This window comes from Mus pahari, chromosome 13 (genome assembly GCF_900095145.1).
Source record: "Mus pahari chromosome 13, PAHARI_EIJ_v1.1, whole genome shotgun sequence".
NCBI classification, from domain to species: Eukaryota; Metazoa; Chordata; class Mammalia; order Rodentia; family Muridae; genus Mus; species Mus pahari.
In genome coordinates this window covers 45,233,203-45,257,709 of record NC_034602.1, presented here as the reverse complement: position 1 = coordinate 45,257,709, position 24,507 = coordinate 45,233,203, and the positions used below count along the sequence as shown (strand labels likewise).

General features: G+C 46.7%; 1 protein-coding gene across 1 annotated transcript in view; it reads left to right on the top strand.

Annotated features, from left to right (window-relative positions):
• Window positions 1-24,507, top strand: part of Sel1l3 (SEL1L family member 3) — a 112,510-nt gene that overhangs the window by 68,420 nt on the left and 19,583 nt on the right. The window contains exons 12-17 of the mRNA XM_021210528.1: window positions 2,904-3,023; window positions 4,235-4,375; window positions 7,944-8,006; window positions 10,704-10,880; window positions 12,887-13,014; window positions 18,206-18,289. Coding sequence (XP_021066187.1) covers window positions 2,904-3,023; window positions 4,235-4,375; window positions 7,944-8,006; window positions 10,704-10,880; window positions 12,887-13,014; window positions 18,206-18,289 — 713 coding nt within the window. The remainder of the gene's footprint in view (window positions 1-2,903; window positions 3,024-4,234; window positions 4,376-7,943; window positions 8,007-10,703; window positions 10,881-12,886; window positions 13,015-18,205; window positions 18,290-24,507) is intronic.

Genomic DNA, 24,507 nt, shown 5'->3' with positions numbered 1-24,507 from the left:
CCAAGATACAATCTCCAAAACACAAGAAAATCAAGAAGAAGGAAGACCCACACGTGGATACTTCATTCTGCCCCAAAATACGGAATAAAGTACTCATAAAGCTCCCATGGAAGGAGTTGAGCTGCCCCTCTTAAGGTCGTTCAGACTCTAGGAGTTTTGGCAGGCCATCTCCTTTCACAGAAGACACCGGATGTGGTTCTAGCAGCCACTTTAGGGACCCCAGAATCTGGAGAGGCATCCTTTTCCCTGCCTGGGTGCAGCACACAGTGTGGCTGGTCAGATTTGACTGGCTCACTCCCAGTCTGTCCACCGTAGGGGTGATGCCTTAGGCAGCCCTTGCCTCTACTTCTCTCTCTCCTACTTGGGCACCGTGACGGTCTGCCTCTCACACAGTCGTGATAGCACACCACGGTCCATCCGTGTGCTGAACGGAGCTCAGCACAGGAGATGAGCTCTCAGAAAATCCTCGGGCCTTTGTACATCCTCTCCAAACCGTAGTCCTTCTGTTTTCTTTTTCATGTAGCCCAGGCTTGCATGAAACTCACTATGGAGGATGACCTTGGACTTCTGATCCTCCAGCTTCCATCTCACCAGTGCTGGGATTATAAATATGCACAAACCATATATAGTTTATGGATATGCGTAGATTACTTATAGGTCTGTAAACCTGTAAGGTCAGTATATTCTTTCCATCGTATTGAAGAGGTAGCTCAGAGGAGCTAGTCAGCTACCCAGCACATGAGTACAGAGTCTAAATTTCAGCCTAGATCTTTCTCTTTGTACAGCACAGAATAATGGGTCACATCTTGAGTGTTTTGGAGGTGGGAGGTACTTTTTCTGGTTGCAGGAAAGCAGTACTGTCTAAATAAAGTAACTGGCCCAGAGCTCACATTTAGTTAGTGGTGAGTCAGAACTGAAGTCCCCTGTGTCAAACAAGGAAGGACATGGTCCTGATAGTTTTCTCTTGCTTCGCAGCTCAGTCACAGCACACACAGAGGTATAAGGGCCACGGAGCCAGAAGCAAATTTGTTCTTTTCTTACAGCTATGCATGGCTGCTCAGGTTCCTCCCCAGAGATGTGGACTTAGCCAAGAAAGACCTAGATGGCCGTGCCCACAGAGAGTCCACTGTGTATGGGAGGGCAGGGAACATTGAAACCGTCCTCCATACACTTCTTTTCCGGGCCACTGCTCCTTCAAGGGAGACTAAGGGCCAGGCATACGTGTGAGCCAGCCTGGATTTGACTCCTAAGCTTAATGCTATGATCTGGCCATTTTAGTTAACTTCAGTTGGCTTCTTCATCGCGTGTGCGCAATGTTAGCATGGGTGTCCACTGGGGTAAGGAGCGGGGTAGTGCCTGGCACACCACGCATGAGGGCCACTGGTAGGTCATTAGTGCCAGCCAGAGTCGCAGAGACCCCAGAGCGTGAAGCTGCCAGGGAGAACTGCCTCCAAGTCTCGGGATAGGAAGGAAATGAAAAACAAGCAAAACAGAGAATTCTTTACCAAGGCAGGTCAAGCTTCTATGCACCCAGGCTTCTCACAGAAAGCAAAGGTGTTCTTGGAGTGACCACTGAGGTCTCACCTACCCTGCTAGGAGATGGAGACCATCACTCGGTCAGACTCGCTGTCTTCCAGATGAGACAAGGATCTCCGTGGAGTCCTCACTAGCCTGGCTTTCGGGGCAGACCAGTGTGAGCTGAGTTCACGTTTTCACTTCAGGAGCCTCCACATGACTTTGTCTGTAAACTGGGTGTGTGTGGAGGAGGGGAAGGGGGTGAGTCACAACTTTATTGAGGGGATTAAATGAAGATGTGTTAAACACCCTGCTGCCATAGTTGATTTCAATAAAGGGATGAGGCCATCATTATTGCTCCCGTGTTGAACTTGGCAGGATAAATTGCACTGGGTCCCGAGCCTTGCAGGACTCCTCAGACCCAGTCCTTTAATGATCTCGACAGGGACCCTGGGTCCCACACAGTCCCAGCATAGGAGGCAGCTGAGAGGCATTCTAAGGAACAGAGCTACAGACCAGACCAGAATCTGCTATTGGATAATTTTTTTCAATGAACAAAGGCAGTCAGAAGGGAAATCAGGTCTGGCTTCTCCTTCTCTAGGTAAGAATTCTCTCTCAATATCTCACACCTGCCTGTGGCGTGGCAGAGTGTAGGTCGCTTGCTTCAGGGTCCCCCTGTGGCATGTGTAAGAGCAGGCCACAAAACAATGGGAGCCGGTGTCTAGCACACAGTCAGAATGTATACACTGAGGCGGATCTTATTTTCTCCAAAGAAGTCAACTATCTGACGGGCTGTGTGCAAATTCCAATTCCCCCATGTACTCTCCCTCTGGGTTCATCATTTAGGGCATACGGAACATCCCCATCTCAAATTCTTAAGAATTTAGCATGCTTGATTTTTTTTTTTCCGCAAGGTACATTTCTAAATTGGGGGTTATAACAGAACTGAGGCTGAGCCTGTGAAGTAAATGTGTTTGTTGATGTCAGATAATGATGCTTCAGTAAAGATTAAGGTCATAGAAAATATCAATTTACCCTTTTTTGGTGCTGTCGGGAAGGAGAGCTGGTTCAGAGAATCATGACACCAGGCAGACTTTTGAACAAGCTTGAATAATGAAGTGCGAGTGGAAAAAAAAAATCCCCACTTTCCCAAACAAATACTTTGATAGGAGCAAACATCAACGCTGATATGCAGGACGTGGTCCATCCGTTTAAAGATAATTCATTCCCGTGACAGTGTAGTCACGCCTAAGATTTAAGTTATTCATATGGGTTTCGCTTGAACAATTGCTGGCTTGAAGATATTATGTCCGCCGATGCTCTTGGCATTTGGGTATTTACCTCCTCTCTTTCCCTCCTCCCCCTTTCTTCCTTCTCTTTCTTTTTAGGCATATGTCGAAACTATTAGGCTCAAAGATGATGAAATACTCAAAGTCCAAACCAAAGAAGACGGCGATGTCTTTATGTGGCTAAAGCACGAAGCCACCCGTGGCAATGCAGCAGCACAGGTAGGCGCAAGCCAGTCTTGGAGCATTTGTCAGTCAGTCCAGATGAGGTTACAAAGTAACAAAGCCGATGCTGCTGTATCTTCTGCTTGCGACCATGTCTCCTGTCTCCTGGAGCTCTTGCCTCTTGAGAGCCAGGTGGATGAGGCTTCTGCATGTACTTTAATTCTTTATTCTCAACCTAAGCCGTGTTATATGTTATTACTAGCATATATTAATTGTTATGTGATATGGGTTTCATTATGACATTTCCATACACATGCATAATGTATTTCAATTTCATTTACTCCTCCCGCTGTTCTCTCTTCTCTTCCCAACAAGTTCCCTTCTACTTCCCTGAGAGTGGAAAGGAGAGTGAGAGAGAAGGGGAGGGGGGGAGGGAGAAGGAGCAAACCCACCGAGTTCTGCTAGGGTTGTGTACAGGAGCAGGCTCACCACTGGAGACAGCATCTCCGTAGCCCTCATGGCTCTTAACCCCTCCCCCTTCCATGGTAGAGCTCTTAATAGATGTCAAGTGCAGGTAATCACACCTGCCGTGGATTCCAGAGTGGCAGGTGTAGTGAGAGGACTGGAGCAACAGCTCAGCCCTTCAGAGCATTTCCTGCTCTCCTAGAGAGCCCAGGCTCAGTTCCCACCACCCACACAGGAGGCTCACAACTGCCTGTAACTCCAACTCCAGAAGACCTGGTGCCCTCTTCTGGTCGCCAGGGGCTCCTGCATGTATGTGATACACCCCAAACTTTCTTGGGCACACACACATACCCATAAAAATGGTAAATAACCCCCTTTTAATAGCAGACAGGGGCTTGGTGATATGGCTCAGTTGGGTAAAGTTACTTGCCACCAAGCTTGATGGCCAGCTTATCTGAACTTGATCTCTGGGACCCACTGGTAGGAAGAGAGAACTAACTCCCGGAAGTTGTCCTTAGACCTATGTTAGTGTGTGTGTGAATCCCCCCTCACACACACACATACACACATAGGAGTGTAACAGCCATGCTATGCCTGGAAGGCAACATCCCACACCTCTCCCCGCTGCTTCCTCTGGCCCTGGTATTCTTTCTGCCCCCACTTCTAAGACGTTCCCTGAGCCTTTGGGGGTGGTTGACACAGATGTCCCATTTGGGGCTGGTCATTCAGCTTCTTCTCCCATCCCCTCAAGTGCGAAACATTACCCAGGAAACTCACTGTTCTGAGTTGCTATTGTCTTTAAGCAACGATTGGCTCAGATGCTCTTCTGGGGACAGCAAGGGGTAGCCAAGAACCCTGAGGCCGCTATCGAGTGGTACGCGAAGGGGGCCCTGGAGACAGAGGATCCGGCGCTGATATATGACTACGCCATTGTGCTATTCAAGGTAAGAATCGCTTAATTTGAACTAAAATTGTTCGATTCTCATAATAGACATCCTGAGACATTTCCTGTGGGCGTGCAGGCAAACAGAGAGCCTTAGAACAAGTGGCTGTCACCTGTGATGGAGAGGGAAGAGTCAGAAGCACCTCCCTGGGCGCACTTTTAATTGACAATCTTACAGTTGACACCAGGCTTCTCTCTACTTTGGTGACATTCTGAAGGTGACACCCATATTTCATGGTTTGGTACGTGGCCACCCGCCCCACGGTGCTGCACGTTTGTCACTGGCTCAACAGAGCGTGTTGGGGCCAGGTCTCAACAGTCCCAAAGATGGAGTGCACCTCCCTGGGCGCACTTTTAATTGACAATCTTACAGTTGACACCAGGCTTCTCTCTACTTTGGTGACATTCTGAAGGTGACACCCATATTTCATGGTTTGGTACGTGGCCACCCGCCCCACGGTGCTGCACGTTTGTCACTGGCTCAACAGAGCGTGTTGGGGCCAGGTCTCAACAGTCCCAAAGATGGAGAATAAAGAACCGGGTTGCACGCTTAGGAGGAAAGTCAGGGAAGAGTCTAGGAGACATAGGACGGGTATCAGAGTCCCACCTCTACACCCATGTGGATACCTCCGAAGGACCTTGTGTACTCTGGGGTGATGTTCATGATCACAGACTGAACAAGACAAGATGGCCAGCGGGCTTTGAGAACTGTAACATGAGTATGCCTTTCACAAGAGAATCATTGTTCCCACTGATGAATGGAGGACCCTGTGTAACATAAACTAGAACATTGACTTCTCATCGCCTGGAGATGTTATATGTCACGTTAGTGTCTTATATGCATATCAAGCAACAGAAGCACCCAGCGGGCGCATATCGCTCGAACCCGGGATAGGGAATCCAGGTGGGCTGGCTTTAAAAAAATCTGTGGTCTGCATATCCAAATGCAGATGTATAAAAGTCACTAACCTCGGAAAAGTCTCCCATCCAAGTATAAAGCAGACCCGACCCTACTTAGCTTCTGAGATCAGACTAGAACAGGTACACTCAGGGTGGTATGGCTGCAGACCTAAGCTTGGAAAGGGGAGGTGCTTTGGCTTTGGTAAGGAAATAATGGACTTGACTTATGCCCATGCCCCAAACAAATGTCATCAAACAACCGCAGGTCACCTGTGTTCCTGGCCAGGCCCATCTCCAGATCCACAGCTGTGGTCACTCACTGACAACCACGATCTTGTTACAGCTCAATTCCCCTCTCTACACCCTAATTGGAGCCTGAGAGCCTATCGGTTGTTATGGTTTCCAAATTGAGGCCTGGACCTTCTCTTTCCAGGCACCAAATCAACAGAAATTATTTGAATCTTCTCCATATGCCAGTGCGTTTATCTAATACATATCCATTCTGTGCTGGCCACATGCCAGCCTGTGTGCTCGGTGCTCAGTGAAGGGGCATATGGAGGCATGAGTCACATCCCTGGCCTCAGAGGGCTTGTACAGTGGAGGAGAAGACAGGACAGAAATGGGGTTGAGGAGAGACACCCGCCCACCAGAGATGGGGCTGGACCCTGTGCAATGTCCAGAGGAGGAAGCCTGAGCTGGGCACTGTTCCTGCCCACCAGGATCTGGCGGTGTAGAGTGGGACACATTCTACATGTGTGCATCTGTGACTGTGGCTCTCATTTCCCACATCATAAAACGGTTTGTGTTTTCCCGGTGTCGTCGAATTCTATCTAAGCTATCTCTGGGTAATATGTAGGAAGCCTTTCTCACCAACTCAGGGAAGAGCGTCCGTCTCTGGCAAGGAGCTCTTTTTAAATATAGTGCACATAGAAGGGCCTCCCATAGAAATGAACATTCTGGTGAAAAGGTGATGCTGTGCATTGGCTGGGCAGGGCACCCAACGTCCCACGTGCTAAGATGGTGCCAGAGCGAAGGTATGGCTCCAAGGTGGCCACATGAATCTCATCTGGCATTTCTTGATGGTGAAGCCTTGACTTTGAAGTGGTTCGTCTTCTTTCACTGTATTCAAAGGCTGGTCACCAAGCACACACACTGCCAGTGTATATGGCATTGGTCTCATTTAAGAACTTTCAGTACTGCTCAGATTAGCATATTGTATAGTCTTTGTGCAAGAAGTTGTGTGGTTAAGCGGACAAGAATGCTAGGTTAGCTAACAAGGATACTGGAAACAGGAATATCTGGGTTCAGGGCTATGCTGCAGTTCCGTGAGCCTTTGTATAAATCAACTAGTCTGGGACTGGTTAACTCCTTCAAAACAAAGAGCTGAAAATTATTTATTCCACTATTTCTGATTCTTCTTGGAGTCCAATGTTCCTGATCTAATTCTTCTAAATGTCCTCTGCGTTCTCCTTCCTCTTCCTCACTAATTAAATGGCATCATGGGCATTGTCTTAGTTAAGTTTCTATTGCTGTGGTGAAACACCATGACTGAAAGCAAGTTGGGGAGAGAAGGTTTATTTGACTTACACTTCCACATTGCTCTTCATCATCAGAGGAAGCCAGGGCAGGAACTCAACCAGGAGAGAACAGGAGCTGATCAAAAACCATGGAGGGGTGCTGCTTACTTATAGAGCCAACCCAACAGAGCAGATGCCCTATTCATGCAAAGAGAGCCCGCCCCATGGTCACATCATGTGACCCCATTCATCTTATCTAAGCTGAGAGGGGTTGGCTGGGGCATTGGGAGAGTGGAAGGGACCTGTGATTATGGATAAATCTGGAGCAACAGAGATCTTCATTTGACTCTCCTTCTACCTCATGTCAAGACCTCAGGAACCCTTTCTGTCCCCACTCATGGATCCACCATTTCTCTCACACAGTCCTCTAGACGCCCGAGCTAGGTGCTTTTTGCAACAAGAACACCAAAGCCTGTTTCTCTAGACAGAGGTCAAGCCACCTCTTTCGGAAATCTCACATTTGCTAGAAGGAATCTTGTTAGCTTCTGCCTCTTGCCTCAGATGCAGGCAACTGATTTCCCAGGGTCCTACCTCCTTTTCAGCACACTCTCAAACGGAGTCAGAAGCTACTGTGTCACCCCTCGGGGACCTGAACCAACGACTCTTGACTGTTTCAACACAGATAGCATGTTTTATCTGGGTGTCAAATTAGATAACCCCAGAGGAAAGCACCCAGGATGACCAAATCCATTCAACCTGCTTCACAGATTCTACACACACACACACACACACAAACACACACACACACACAGCATCTATGAGTGATGGGGACACAGATCTCACCACAATCAATGGAGGTGATCAATGGCTGATGAAACGGGAAGTTGGGGCTTGTGGCTGTTCCACAAATATGGGCAAGACGATGGTGGTGATGATGATGATGATGATAACAATGGTGTCTTGAAATACTGCTGAGCCTAGAACTGCTTAAGCTTCTTGGGGGGGGGTTGTTTTGTTTTGTTTTGCTTTGCTTTTTAAAGGTTCAGGGTTTATATGCAAGTATTTCCCATTGAATGCTGGAGTCTCTGTGTGACGCCTGTGAGGATTCGGGGTTGATTTTTCTCATAATCATTGCTGTTTATCAATGTTTAGGGTCAAGGAGTTAAAAAGAACAGACGGCTCGCCTTAGAGCTCATGAAGAAAGCTGCTTCCAAGGTAATCCGTGCATAATGTCAGGAGGAAACAGCTCCTCTTGCGCCCACGCTCTCAGAAAGCCTTGCGAGCAAATGGCCAGCTTTCTTCCACAAAGCTGAGGCGGGAGCGGGATGGGGAGGGGTGGGGAGGGGTGGGGAGGGGTTCCCCCCACCCCGGCGCAGCAACTAGTCATTTTTAAGTTATAACACACACATAATCTTGCCACAACGAGGACGGCACCGTTCAAAGGCTGAATGTACCTTGCCACCGAAAGAATCTGGGCTGATTTTGTTTGAAGGCTCAAATTATAATCAGGAGCTGCCCTGATAACAAGCAGTGGGGCTCCTCGGAATTGAATGAGGAGAATGGCCATTGAATTAAGAAAACCAAAGCCTAATTTTCTGGAACGTTAACCCTCTTCTGACCAGTTCCCGTTTGCTTCTTGTGCTTCGAGGGGCTGCTCTCACCAAGGTCAGAGCTCTGTGATTAGTGCGCCTTTGTTACTATTTATACCTCAGTCAGCTGGTTTCAATAGAACCCTGCAGAATGGAGGCTACAATAGCGCTTGAATAAAGACACACGCAGGTGCGCACATGCACACACACACACACACACACACACACACACACGCACGCACGCGCGCGCGCGCAGACTTCATGTCCAAATGCATGCACGCTTGCACCTGTGTGCAAGATACACAAATGAAGAGATACACAGAAGTCACTCTGATTCTCCACTTGTCAGGGGACTCTCTCGCTCTTTTTGGTCCCTGGCTAGTCCTTTGTTCTCAAGGCTTTTGAAACTCCACCATGCTAACTTTTCTCCCAACTTTTTTTTCCCCTTGGGGAAGCTCAGGGCATCCTGCCCTTTAGACTGGAAAGTTGAAGCAGGGAACAAGAGATTCAGAAGGCTTTTCTATCTAGGTGCCAGCAGTGCACATGATCCTCCTGCTTGTTATGTCCGTTCCTGCTACTGACCCAACCCAAGGGATGCACAGACATAGATAAGCAGTTCAACGATAGTCACTGCATTTACTGTGTCCAGGGCATCCTCAGGTGGGGTTGTGTGAGGCTTGTTGGGGCAGATGTGAAATGTGCATCTCTTTAGTCCTCCACCCCTATCCAGTGGTGAATTCCCCTTCAGCCTGCCTTATTTCAGATTGCAAAGCATTTTTTCAGAGTCTCTCTGCCCTTAAGTGCTGTGTGGCTCTCGCTCTTTCATTCAGCAAGGACTCACTAAGAGCCCGGCATTTCACGGGGTTGCCTGCGACTCGGTCTTGGAATTAGAAGGCACACAGGGGCAGATCTGTTGATCCAACTACAGACATGTTCAGAACAAGGGCTGAATACTAAGCAGCATGACAGGATTTCTTGTGGGCTCCCGACCAGAACCCAGTGTGATTCTCAGAGAAGACCGAGCTTTCTGCAGGCCTTCTCTGGCAGGTGACAGGTCATCGGAATCTGGTTGTGTCTTCTCCAAGTTAGCCATGAGAAGCCATTTAGATGCCCCCTTACCCTGCACATGTCCCTAAAAAGTTTATTGCCATTTTATAGCATGGCTTAGTCTATCGCTTCTTTAGACGGAGTCTGCAGTACTTACAGGGAGTTGACATTGTCCCAGACTCAGCAGAATGCTCCTGTGGGTGTCATGGTGCTGACAGTGCTCAAGTGGCCCTCTTATTCTGGGTGACCTCAGTGACCTGCAGGTATGACCCTCCACCTTAAGGGTGTAGGGTTTTGTTTCGCTCCTGCATTCGGAGTGTAGCTTCGGTTCATACCACTCATGGCACTTGCTTAAGTATGAAGCTAAACTGATGTGCTTCCACAGTGAAACTCGGTCCTTACAAGTCACAGACACAAGGATACTGTCGGTCTTCCTCTCCCCTATACTCCACCCCCCCCCCTATTATTTTGGCCAGGCAATAAGTGAGAAGCGATAGTTCAGTGTATACCAGACATGTTATGGCAAAGCAGGATTATTCTTGTCCTGTAAGATAACCAAGCTTTCACAATCTAACATCAAATGCACTCAGAAAGAATAAGGATGCTAGAACACAGACTGACTTAAACAGCCCCTTCCTTAGAGCCCACATTACCAGCTCAGTTTTGAATCCCTCCCTCTCATCCATCCCTGCTGCTCCAGCTCCTATTAGACCCCAAGTCCCATCAGAGCTGGGGATGCCAACTCATCTCAGAGCACCAAAGCTGCTCTGAGATGTGAGTGGATTGTCACAGCTGCTGCCCTCGGAGACTTGTTGGTGTTTAGGGCAGAAAAACCAACAGATGGACAGGCGGGTCACCTAAAAACCATCCCAAGCCTGCTCGGGGAGTCAGACTCAGGCATCCTGCTGCAACCCAGGTCTCATGAATGTGAAGGGCATGCTGGATCCTGCTGGGTGCAGAGAGGCATCTGCAGGGGTATCACGTAAGAGCCCATAGGCATTGAGCGATGATTGGGGGACCAGCGTCACTACTGAGCTGGAAGGCAGAAAACCCAGCAGCAGCCGGGCAGAATCCACCTGGGAAGTCTCTTAGGCAGGCTCATGCTGTCTGGCAACTAGCTTTCCTTAGTGCCATCTGCCCCTCGAAAAAGAGAAAGGGGGAGACTTGGGAAGAATGCTGCCACAGCAACGCCTCCAGATGCCTTTAGATTTAATAATAATAATAATAATAGTAACAATAATAATAGCAATAATTTCCCTCTTGTTCTAAAATTTAGGGATTGCATCAGGCCGTCAATGGTCTGGGATGGTATTACCACAAATTCAGGAAAAATTATGCCAAAGCAGCCAAGTACTGGTTAAAGGCAGAAGAAATGGGGAACCCAGATGCATCTTACAATCTTGGGGTCCTGTATTTGGATGGCATTTTCCCGGGAGTTCCTGGAAGGAATCTGGTGAGTGAGCCTGAGAAAGCTCGACATCCGGCCAATGGCTGGTCGGGGATACTTGTGGATGGTATGCTGAGTGTCCCGCCTGGAGTAGGCATGGCGTGGAACAGTGAGATGCCAGGGCTGTACATGATTGACTACCAAAGATATTTCAAAGGTTGGTCGAGGAAATAGGATTTTTGCCAATGGGCTGGTGTCTGAGTTAGGGTTTACTGCTGTGAAGGGACACCATGACCAAGGCAACTCTTATAAGGACAACATTTAATTAGGGCTGGCTTACAGGTTCAAAAGTTTAGTCCTATATCATCAAGGTTGGCGCATGGCACAGTCTAGGTAGGCATGGTGCAGGAGGAGCTGAGAGTTCTATATCTTCATCTGAAGGCTGCTAGGAGAAGACTGGTTTCCAGGCAGCAAGGAGGAAGGTCTTAAAGCCCAGACTCACAATGAAACACTTCCTCCAACAAGGCCACACCTACTCTGACAAGGCCACACCCACCAACAAGGCCACACCCACTCCAACAAGGCCATACCACCTACTAGTACCACTCCATGTGCCAAACGTACCGAAGCCACTACGGTTGGACTGTGGCTATGAGAATGGGGAGGAGTCAGTGAAAACGTTTATTGAGACTAAGAGTGGCGTAACCACTGTTGGGATGGACAACATCATAGCTACCCTGGATTTGCCGAGGGCATCAGGGTAGACTGGGAGGTGGTCTTTGTGAGACACCAGTCTACCCTGCAGAACTCATCCCCTCATGGAATTCTCGCTGCACTTCCCACTAGGAACAGTCAGAAGCCACTTTTGGTTTTTTTGGTTTTTTTAAATGGCTCTTCATTAGACCAGGCTGACTTCAAACTTACTGGATCAAACCTCTTGATCCTCCTTCCTCTGCCCCTCAAGGGCTCGGCTAACAGGTATATACCACCACATTTGTCTTCAGAGGCCACATTTTACAGCTGAAAACAAACAATAAAAGAGGTTTGGAGAGGATAAGGCCACAGATTGTCTGAAGGCAAGCCGGGATTCAATCCCAGGCCCTTCCTGCCTCCCATGTTTTTTAAAAAAACAATAGTTCACCACCCTCTGAAAAATAATGGTGATCAGTGGGAGTCAGTGCACACACTCACATACACACATACACACACTCACACACACATACACACTCACACACTCATACACATAATACTCTCACACACATATACACTCTCATATACACATATACACTTTCACACACATACACACTCACACACATGTACATCCACATCCACACACATCCACACACACATTCACACACATACACACACACACACACATGGACACACACATACACACACAGATGCACACACAGACATACACATATACACACAGATGCACATATAAGAACACACACAGATGCACACACACATACACACACACACACACACACACACACACACACACACACAGACATCCCAAATGTTTGTTGACTTTCTTCCCTCCACCTCTCCCCGGCTGCACTAAAGCTGATATATTTATGCATTGCCAATGTCTAGTAACCCTCCTACACATCTGTGAGCATGGATTTATTCCCTGTCATGTTCTAATTCTCACTTTGCCACTAGAAGCGTGGTTTTTGTGCATGAGCGTAAAGAAAGGTATTAAGCAAGGTTACAAAAGCAAACGCTTGAGTTGTCACCTAGTATGACTCCTGTCACGCCCCTCCATTGAGTGTGGAGTGCTTTTGCGAGGACCCAATGAGGCCATAGCACGCTCCTGGTTACATGGTGTCTTCTTTATTGCATAAACCTAACCAACAGGATGGCTCTCAGAGACGTCTTACATCCCAGGCCTCTGGGATGGGCTGTCTTGTTGGAGCTATTTCTTGACCTGGTTTGCTTTAAAGCATCAGAAGACACAAACCTGTGATAGAGTTGGCCTTGAGGTACCTCCCGACTTTGTTTGCTGAAGCCAGGGTGGCCAGGAGGACTCTGCACTCATGAGAGCGACTCTTGTTTATCTATCTTTATAGACACTGGCTGGTGAATACTTCCATAAAGCAGCACAAGGTGGACACATCGAAGGGACATTGTGGTGTTCCCTTTACTATATCACCGGCAACCTGGAGACCTTCCCTAGAGACCCAGAGAAAGCCGTTGTGTAAGACTCTGTCAGATGTTGCCTTCCAGAGAGATCCTATGTCCTCTCTTCACCTTGTCTAACAAAAGGGATCTCTTTCTTTTCCTCTTCCCCTCCCCCTTCCTCCCTCCTTCCCTCCTCCCTCCCTCCTCCCTCTCTCCTTCCCTTCTTCCCTTCTTTCCCCCCTCTTACTTCATTCCTCTTCCCCTCTCCCCTTCCTCCCTCCCTCCTCCCTCTCTCCTTCCCTTCTTCCCTTCTTTCCCCCCTCTCACTTCATTCCTCTTCCCCTCTCCCCTCCCTCCTCCTTCCTCCCTCCCTCCTCCCTCCTCNTCTTGTCAAAGAACCAGCTTTTGGTTGTTAAACAGGGTTTCATGCAGCCTAGAGTGGTCTAAAACTTTCTGATGAGATGTGTTTGAAATCTCCATCTTTCTTTCTTTCTTTCTTTCTTTCTTTCTTTCTTTCTTTCTTTCTTTCTTTCTTTCTTTCTTTCTTTCTTTCTTTCTTTCTTTCTTTTTTTTTCGAGATAGGGTTTCTCTGTATAGTCCTGGCTGTCCTGGAACTCACCAGGCTGGCCTCGAACTCAGAAATCTGCCTGTCTCTGCCTCCCAAGTGCTGGGATTAAAGACGTGCACCACAAATCTCATTCTTAATGGACATAAAGCTGTAACAAAGGAATGCCACCAGTGGACACTATTTTGAAGGAGTGGATTACTGCCCATGGAAAGGAATCAAACTGCAAGTTATAATTCCTATGCTAAACCCTACACTTGTATGTCCTGCCCTGGTACAGAAACACACAGAAAGGGGTCTTTGAAAGATAAGGTTGCTTTTCTTTGTCTGCAAGAGAGGATCTTACAATTGCAACTTCTCTGACTGGAGTCTCTTTCTCATTAACACAAAATAGTGTTTTTGTTTTTGTTTTTTTTAAATACTATGAATATAAACTTCTTATACCATAGAACTCCCCAACAAGCTAAATAATTTTTTAAAGTCTATATTGTTCTCTCTCTCTCCCTCCCTCCCTCCCTCCCCCTCCCTCCTCTCTCCTTCCCTTCTTTCCCCCTCTCACTTCATTCCTCTTCCCCTCTCCCCTCTCCCCTTCCTCCCTCCCTCTCCCCTCCCTCCTCCCTCTCTCCTTCCCTTCTTCCCTTCTTTCCCCCCTCTCACTTCATTCCTCTTCCTACTTCTCTCCCCTTTCTGCTGATTTATGTCTCTTTGCACCTCTTAAAATTCAGTTTTTACCCTTATCAGTTATATATAAGTATAGATTTAAAAGAAACGAACCAGCTAGGGCTGGAGAGAGGACTCAGAGGTTAAGAGTGCTTGCTGCCCTTGCAGAGGACCTGAGTTCGAGTCCCAACACCCACACAGCAGCTCATAGTCATCTATAGGCCCTCTTTTGACATCCTCAGCCACCGGGTACATGTGTGTTGTATGTACATACATGTGGGTGAAACATCCATAAAACTAAAACATGCCATTGGAGTGTAAAAGAAGAGCAGATCATTGACAGGGAGAGTAATTTAATTTTTAATTATAGAAATCCAGCACGGTAAAGCAAGCAACCCCTGCCTCTAGCCCTCACCCCACTCAGTTCCTGGTCCATAGAATAAGTCACTGTCTGACAATTGTTTATTCCTTCCTGGCTGCCACCTCTAGGCAGCACCCTTACGGCTGTCTTCTCACCACAGGCCTTGTCTAGGATGCTTCCTGGGAGAATGGAGATACACTTTTCTTTCTCTGCTACCTTCCAGGATCCAGTAAGACTTCTGTCTGCTGCCATCTTCCCCATGAACTTTTGGTCCTGGTTAAAATACTATCAGGGTTGAATTAATATTACAAAGCCACAAACCACACTATCCTACCTTTTTCTTTCTTATCTAAGTATCTATTGAGGAAGTATTATTGTTGTTCTCTATAGATGTTTGTGTGTATCATTTTCCATATTATTTTTTAAAAATATATTTATTTTTAACCTTATTTTATTTTATGTGTATGTGTGCTTTGCCCGCACATATGTTTGTATACCACATAGTATGCCTAATGCCCAAGGAGGCCAGAAAAGGGGGTCAGTACCCTGGAGCAGGTGTTATGGAAAGTTATAAGCCATGACACGGAGGTCTGGAGTCAAAGCCAGCTCTCCTGGAAGAGCAGCGGGTGCTCGCGACTGCTGAGCCATCTCTCCAGTCTCATCACTTTCCATAGCCTTGATCAAATTCTTGTGTCACTTAGATCCCCCTTTCAGTGGGCCCAGACACACAGTGAGTCCTATCAATTAATCTCTCAGCATTATCCTTCCTGGGGTCTCTTTGGGGAACACGGTTGTTACCCTGAGACTGACTGTCGCATACTGGAGCATCTCCTCCCTTCCATCTCTTCTTGCCAGTGCTTTGGCCCTCCAGGCTGGGCCTGCTCTTTCTCAACCCCTTCTTCCTAGTGTTTTCTTGGAACACATCCTGACATAACCTGGAGACGGGTGAGGAGGCACACTTCCAAAAAGGGTTCACGTATTCATATTTTATGCGTCTGTGTGTGCTTTCCCTGCCTCTGTATCTGTGCACTATGTGACTGCAGTGCCCACAATGGTCAGAAGAGGGCATCAGATCCCCTGGAACTGAGTTATAAACAATAGTGAGCCCTGTGTGGGCACAGACCCAGGGTCCTTTGCAAGATCAGCAAGCGCTCCTAACTACTGTCCCTTCTCTCCAACCACCAAGGAGGGCCATTTTAAAAAGTCTAGCTTACCCAAGATGCTTTTTAGAGTCTGTCCCGCTGTGGCTCATGGATGGGATAAGAGCTGGTGCGTGCTCTGGAGGGCTCCGCAAGCATTTATATCAGGTAACAAAGCAAACAAAGAAAGCCCAGCTGTGACCTTCAGAGTTAAGATATTTCACCCTTCATAGGAAAGAGAAAGCATGCCTTTGGCTACATCTCACCTGTAGCCTGGCTCTTCTAAAAGGATGTTTTCCTAAAGACATCTGGGATCAAATCCATCCTGACCTTGCCTTAGTGATAAAGCTTAGGCTAAGTTGAAGTCTTCTCACATTGTTATGTAGGGTGTTTGGGGTGAACATTCACTCTGTGTAGGTTTTCTTTCTTTTCTTTTCTTTTCTTTTTTTAAACATTTATTTATTTATTATATTTAAGTACACTGTAGCTGNCTTCAGACACTCCAGAAGAGGGCGTCAGATCTTGTTACGGATGGTTGTGAGCCACCATGTGGTTGCTGGGATTTGAACTCCGGACCTTCGGAAGAGCAGTTGGGTGCTCTTACCCGCTGAGCCATCTCAGCAGCTCCCCTGTGTAGGTTTTCTTAGTGCTCGTTTGTCTTGGATGATCTGAGAGCATATTCCAGTGACCTCAGAGCTTGGGTAGCACGCATGGTGAGCGGCATATGAACAGTTTTGTTGGATGCTTTCTACTGTCTTTAAACCTTATCGAGTTCAAAGTCTGCATACAGCATATATCCAATTTGTTGATTACATTGTTTCAGACCTTCTGTATTCCTTCTGGCTTTTCCTGTTCTGCTCGTTAAGCCATTTGCTGAAAGAAATGTATTGTTAGAACTCTCTCTGTATGTAGACTTAACTTGCTTCCTTATAGTTATGACAGTTTTGTACTGTATACCTTGAATTTGTTTGCTTATTGAGTGAACTCTCGTATAATTATTTTTTGGAATTATTTATTTTATGTATATGAGTGCACTGTAGCTGCCCTCAGACACACCAGAAGAGGGCATCAGATCCCATTACAGATGGTTATGAACCACTATGTGGTTGCTGGGAATTGAACTCAGGACCTCTGGAAGAGCAGTCAGTGCTCTTAACCACTGAGCTATCTCTCCAGCCCAAACTCTGGTATAATTTTACAATGCTCTTTTTATCTCTCTTAGTGGGCATGGCCTTAATCTCCATTTAGTTTAATTCTTTCTCTGTCCTTTACTGTGTTATTTTTTTCTTTAATGTATAATTCTTAGAAGCAGCATATAGTTGAGTTTAATATAAATTATTCCATCTGACAGTTTTAGGGGTTTACTAATTTTTAATTTTTTTTTACTTTTTAATTGGCATATTTAGTCCATTTACATTTAATGTAATTGTAAATATACTTAGATTTAAAATCTACTACTTTAGGGCTAGAGAGATGGCTTAGTGGTTAAGAGCACGTATTGCTCTTGCAGAGGACATTCCTGGAGACTCACAGACATCTGTAATTCCAGTTTTAGAGAATCCAATGATTTCTCCTGACCTCCTTTAGAGAGTACCTGGCATGCATGTGGTTGGTATATACATCTATATCTATCTATCTATCTATACAGGCAATTACTCATACATACCAAATAAAATAAATAAACCTTTAAAATAGGCAGTTTTATTATTTCCTGTTCACCTTATCTGGTTCATTTCCCATCTTTTGTTTTTTTCTTTTCTTATCATTTTGTATTAATTAATTTTCTTATCATTTATTCTATTTTCCCCCTTCTAGTAACTCAACACTACTCATTTTTATGGTTTTGGTTTGACTTGGTTTGGTCTGAGCTGGGCTTCTCTGTGTAGTTCTGACTGTCCTGGAGCTCACTCTGTAGACTAAGCTGGCATCAAACTTACAAAACTTCTCCTGCTTCAGCCTCCCAAGTGCTGGTATTAAAGGTGTGTACCACCACACCTGGAAAATTTTATAATTTTTTTCCAGTGGTTTAATTCTACAGATTACAACATAGTAATTGATTGTTAATAACTCCTCTAGGATACATTAAGGAACAGATTAAAAACACCATAATTAATAAATATTTTTTTTTATTTTTTTATTTTTGTAGTACCAGGGATTGAACCCAGGGCCTGACACATAGTAAGTTGCTGTTGTACCTCTGGGCTGTACCGATAGGCCCAGTAAACTTATTTTAATAGGAGCAGTTATAGAACCCTTGGCAGAGATGTCTCTCTATATCAACAGAATGTTATTATTATGTGTGCTACATGGCTTTCTTTCCATAGCAGGCTGCTACTCAGCATTTATAAATGAGGACATTGAACGAGAGCTCTCAAAATGTATTCTCTTTACCTTCTTAATATTCTGTCCTGCTTTGTTGCTTTATAAAAATTCAAACAAGAAAATATTCCCCAAGTGGGACTGATGAAGATCATACGAGGGGAGGTGATTATTTAATCTGCTGCAGGCTGCATGGTCTCCCTTTCTTCCTTTCCTTTTTCAGATGGGCAAAGCACGTGGCTGAGAAAAACGGATACCTGGGACACGTCATCCGCAAAGGTCTCAACGCCTACCTGGAGGGCCTGTGGTAAGCTGGGGACCCACGCCAGAGTAAACCTCCTCGGGCCCGTCCTGTTCAACCTGCCAACAGAGTCTTAGAAGAAAGAACCTTAAAATGCAAACCTCAAAGCAACTCACGGGGAAATCACAGCCTCCCAGTAATGATATTCCGAGTCACACAGACTGATTGGCTGTTGATTGGAAAACACTGCATTTCCATGTTTAATTATACACAAAGATTAGTTCTCTAGGGGGGGAGTGTCCACATTCATCAAGTTGAGAGACGCACATAGTCCAATTTCTCTTTCCTTCAAACCTGTTTTCCTTGGCTGTAGAGTTAGAAACTACACAGGCAGTCCCTCGTAAGACCTCTCTTTCCCCTACCGAGTGACACGGAGCCTAGTAGCATATCCACTTGTATGGAGGGAAGGAGAGGCACCCGTGTGTGAGGTCAAGGCTCTGCCTTCTCCTTCACAAGTCGTTGGCCATACCTAGGAACCCAGGATTGTTGGATGTCACTCACAAGCAGACGCCCCCTTTCAGAGCTTTGCATGGACAGCCCATCCTGTCCTGAAGAGACAAGGTTCTCCACACACTTTTGCACAAACCCGTGACTGTTTGGAGATCCTATGCATCATCAGGCGGCATCCAAGCACCACCTGCCTCCTTTCCCCGACTCTGCTTTCTTCTGTGGAGCCTAGCACTCCATCTTTGCTCCCTCGGGCCACATTTTCTTGGCTGGCTTATTGCCTAAATGATCTGGGTATTTCCATAATAACCAAAATGGATATGCAAATCATCTGAAATCCCCTCGGTCCACTGCCTCAAAGACATTAGACCAGACCTAGAATAGATCACACGCTGATACGAACCTTAATTAAAAATACAAGCAGAGGCCCAAAAGGATGCCGTTTTCCCCTTCTGGTCTATAGCTGAACCAACAGATCAGTGAGCAAGGATCTTAAATCAAAGCATGCTGGGAAATGAGGCTCCTGAAAAAGCACCGAATACAAATGTTTGTTTTGTCATCCCGGAACAGCTCGTTATCTATAGCTTTCCCTCTCATGATCAGGAAGATGTTTCTTTAAGTGAAAGGACTGTCCCCAACTGTGAACGTGCCTCGCCACATCTGTTTTGTATATTACATCTTGTTTCCCAAGTGAAATTTAGCTCATAAGAATCTCAACCCCGGGGGCTGGGAGTGGTGGTACAGACCTTTAGTCCCAGCACTCTGGAGAATGGACGCAGGAACATCACGGCAAGTTCAAGGCCAGCTGGATCTACATAGTGAGTTCCAGGCTACATGGCAAAACCATGGTTACAAAACACACAAACAAAACCTCTCTCAAATCTAACTTTAACTTCTTCCTCAACCCCAGCTCTTCTTCTCACAAGCCTCTTAGGGTGAACTAGACACCCAGTTATCAAAGTGTTCCTTTGTGGTGTTTTCCTCATAAAGGGACGTGTCCGTAAACACATTCAGACCTGCAGACACACCCTCAGACGCCTGAGGCCTGTGTTTCCATTCAGAGGGTTTGTTGATGGCTTTGTTTTCTTGCCTGCTTTTGAATTAAACTCCACAAAACACTTCAGCTCACATACCTTGAAACTTGCCACGGAGGGTTGAATGAATAGGGATGCGCGTGGTTGGTTTTCTTTCTCAGCTAGGGTGGCAGGGGACAAGAAGGAGACTCCTGCCTTATGTGCATTTCTGCTTCTGTTAAGTTTCACTCTAGTGGGCTGGAGGGTTGGCTAAGTGTTTAAGAGCACGCACCACTCTTCCAGAGGACCCCAGTTTTGCCGCCCGGCACCCACATCCGGCATCTCACAACCAACTCCAGGGGAATATCATACATAGCTCTGGCCTCTGCAGTCACCTGTGCTCATGTACACATCACTACACAGACAAACACATACATACAATTAAAAATATTAAAAATTTAAAAATTAAATAAAACCCAACTGTATGAAAAAAAAAACCTTCAAAGAATAAAAAGCATTATTTAAAGAAAAAAAAAAAAAAGGTTTAGTGTAGTACCGAAATATAGGGCACCTTACCACCAGCCACAGGGGTAATAAATGTTATCTTGGGGACTGTTCACCATCCTTCCTCTTCCACGGGAATGGCCCATGTTCAGTCTGACGCCAAGCCTCTGCCCTTGCCATTTCTTCTACCCAGGAATCCTGCCCAGCTCCTCCCTGCTTCTCGTGGGGCACACCTGCGCCTAGCTTGCCAGTTGTCACAGCCCGTGTCCTAGTGCCCTGCACGTGGGAGGACCTGGGAAGTGTTCAGAAACTGCTAAATGAATTAACTAAGAGTGAAGGACGAGGGCGGTGGCAAAGTCTCTGGAAATTTGGATGAGGAAAAGATGCTACCTGGCTTGGGAGGTTTAGGGGAGTCTTGACAGCAGAATTAAGGAGAACACAGCCTTGAAGGATGGATAGAAGGTCCTCTCAGCCAGGCACGGAGCAGAGTTTCTAGTAAAGAAAATTGCAGAAGTAAAGAAAAAAAAAGAGGAGTCAGATTGGAAAATGTAAGCCGTTCCATTTGCAGCAAGAGCCACTCCTGATTAAGACATAGTCAAGCCCGAGGCACTCTCTGCTTGATAGGACTATATGAGTGACAAAGTATCTGCTTTTTACTTAATTGATGACAAGAATGGCAAGGGGGCTAGTTCGGAATCCAAGTTCAGGGAGCCAAGCTTTTGAACTGAAGATGTGGCTTGAAGCCCTTGACTGGTTCTGCTTTGTTTACTTAATAGAGATCCATACAAAACAGCGTGTCACGTGGGCATGAGTCCTGAAGCTAAGCAAGGTGAAGTCGTGAAAGGTCTACTCTGTCTAAGGAAATGGGCATGAACCGAGGGTAGGGTGCACGCCTTGGATCCCAGCATTGAGGAGGCTGAGGCAGAAGGTTCCCAGGTTCGAGAGGTCAGCCCAGGCTGTGTAGTCAACTCAAGGACAGCCTGGGCAACTTGGTAAAACCTTTTTTTTTTTTTTTTTTAAGATTTATTTATTTATTTATTATATGTAAGTACACTGTAGCTGTCTTCAGACACTCCAGAAGAGGGCGCCAGATCTTGTTACGGATGGTTGTGAGCCACCATGTGGTTGCTGGGATTTGAACTCAGGACCTTTGGAAGAACAGCCGGGTGCTCTTACCCGCTGAGCCATCTCACCAGCCCTTGGTAAAACCTTTCATCCAGGAAGGAAAGAAAGGAAGGAGAGAGGAAGGGAGAGATGGCAGAGTGTGGTTGTAATCCCAGCAGTCTGCGGGAAGAGGCAGGCAGAGGCAGGCAGATCTCTGTGAGTGCCGGGCCAGCGAGGGTTACTTTGGGACGGATAGGAAGGGAGGAAAAGGCGAGGAGGCAGAGACAGGAAGCACTGCTCTGGTCCTGTGATGCAGGTCCCTCCCACACTGAAGAGCACCAGCACCACCCCAGGACCCGGAAGTACCCCGTAGCTGGATCTTCTTACGCATCCACCTCTAGTCTGCTTTTAGACTCTTCTATCCATGGATGTTTGCACGCAGTGGGTTTACTCTGGCTTCTTTCTGACCTTTATATTATTAAGATCATTATATATTCTTCAACGGCCTTTCAAGCTAGCATGTCTCTACAGTTCGATTCGCGCCTCTAGATAATGCTGTGGCGCATCCACAGCTGTCGCACACGAAGGTTCTTGTGTTAATGCGCGCTTGTCTTTCCTTTTTGTTGTCTTGAAGCCCCGTGTGGCTTGATGACCAGGCTGGAGGACCTGCTGACAATTAAACTTGCCAGTGGGGTCCCTGCGTCTCTGCAGAGGTATCTGTTACCTGTTCCGCCTCACACAGCAATGCTAGCTGTCTCCCAAAATGGTTTCCCTTTGCTGTCCTGCTGTCATCTCCACGTCTCTGCTCCTCCTCATCCTTGCCAGTCTTAATACTGATGCTAAGTAGGGCTGATGCAATCAGTCTGGATTTGAGACCTCAGTCTGACAGGAAAAAATATCATCTATCTCCATCACAGTGGGGAAGATCTTTGTCAAAATATATTTGGAGCAAAGAGCTTCTAAGGTTTCTTGTTCCCCAGTTTCCAGGCCCTCCCCACTGGTAAACAGGAAATAGACAGTGCTTCCCCCTCCAACCCCCCACTGTGAGGTACCTTCTATTTTGCTGTAATAGAACTAAGGCATCCATCAATGTCCCCAGCCTCTGGACGTTATTTCCAAATTGCCTGTGTCAGTTTGATGTGCTTGTGGCTTTTTCTGTTGTTCTAAGATTTATGTGGGATTGTCTAAGGAAAGACAGTGATGGAGAAAGGGGCTTTGCTGCATTGGCATAACTCGGAAGACAACCTTGTCATGCCCGAGGCGGTCCTAGGACTTTAGAAGGAGTTAGCAAGGATGGGTCAGCTGTCATGTTCCATTTCTGCCAGCTTTATTTGTGTGTGTGTTTATCTTCAAGTTTGACTGCCCTTTGTCCTCAATGTACCCCAAAAACTTGACCCTAGAGGTCAGCCAGCATACAGTTGCCTTGTTGCTAGACACAGAAACACACCAAGCTGAGGATTCCACTGGAGACTCTAAGTGTTAGTGTTTTGGTTTTCTTTTGGATTTTTTTATTACTATTATACCCCCCTCATCTTGTCTGAGCAGCATCAGGCATTCTCACAAAAGAGCACAGAGGAAATGGTATAATTGTTTGAGAAGCCACTCAGAGATGCTCAAGCCCGCCATTCACAGCAGGTGTCCAAATAAGCCGTTGTGAAGATGCATCATCAGGAAAAAACGCTAAGAACATTTTATGCCAGTCCGAGGCGAGGAGATAAAAGCTGTGGCTCAGTCCATTGTCTGCGAATCCCTTCTTGTTTGTGCCCATTGGCTCTCTTCTGTCCCAGCGACTGCCCTGGAAGAGCTGTGCTTCAATGCACGGGGATCCTAGTTGCCCTTCTGAACCTTGAGGGACTTCAGTGGAAGAACAGGAAAGCTTTGAAGTCTGCCTTTCGGCTTCCGAGGATGAGCAAATATTTGTCCCGGAGTGCAAGAGTAGAGATATCTGTAAATAATACTTGATTTTGGTTGAGATCTTTCAACTGAGTGCTGAGAGGTTGCATGTAGGAATGTCTGTGTCTGGGTTGGGGGGGTGCGTGTGTGCATGCATGAGTGCATGCGCGTGCGTGCGTGAGGTGGAGACTATAGAGGTGGACGAAAGGCTGCTTCCGCTATTGCTCTATCGTGTACTCCCTCTTATTTCTCGACAGAGCCCTGCTGAACTTGGAGCTCATCATTTCAACTGGGCTGGCTGCCCAGCAAGCCCCCGCGGTCTGCCTGTATCTGTCCTCTCCCACCCCAGTCCTCACCAGCTCTAGGGTTACCAACAACGTGCTGTCATGCCTGGCTTTTGGGGAATCTGAACTCAGGTCCTAATGTGCACACAGTTAACCCTTTCCTCGCTGAGTTGTCTCCTCTGCCCTTCAAACATTTTAATAAGGGAAGGAGGTTAGCCTGGAGTGTCTCATCCCCTCCGAAGTCGGATATTCAGTAGGAAATGTGATGACATCAGCCACACGGGCGTCAGGTGATTTGTTCTGCCAGATGGAGGATGAGGCGGCTTTCCGTTGTGCGCTGATACTGACATAGATGCTTTTAGACATCTCATTTTGATAGATTTAAGTTCTTCCTTGATGGAAATGCTTCCGAATCCTGTAAACTTTCCTCTTGGTTTATATAATGATTGGGCAACAGAAGTCTCCCTTCTCCCCTATCACCAAGGTAACCCGAGAGATGAGGCACTGTCATAAGCTTTCTCCTAGTGACTGTTCTTATGAAGAGTGCCAGTCTCATGCTCACCTCTCACTCCTCAGTTCTCACAGCCAGCTGAAGTTTCTCTTGTATAAGAGACGCTCGTAGCATTATTTTTTAATGTGAGCCACATCCCATCACTTCATGGCCCAGATCTTGACCTTGGGTTGAAAATCAATATTCCATCCTTCCCTTCTGCTGCCTTCTCCTCCTCCTCCTCCTCCTTCTCCTCCTCCTCCACCTCCTTCTCCTCCTTCTCTTCTTCCTTATTCTTCTCTTCTTCTTCCTTCTCCTCTTCCTCTTCTTCCTCCTCTTCCTCTTCTTCCTCCTTCTCTTTCTCCCCCTCTTCCTCCTCCTTCTGCCCCCTCCTCTTCCTCCTCCTCCTCCTCCTCCTCTTCCTCTTCCTTCTACAGTCCTGGAGGTTCCCATGTAGGCCAGAATGACTGCAAACTCAGACCCTCCTGC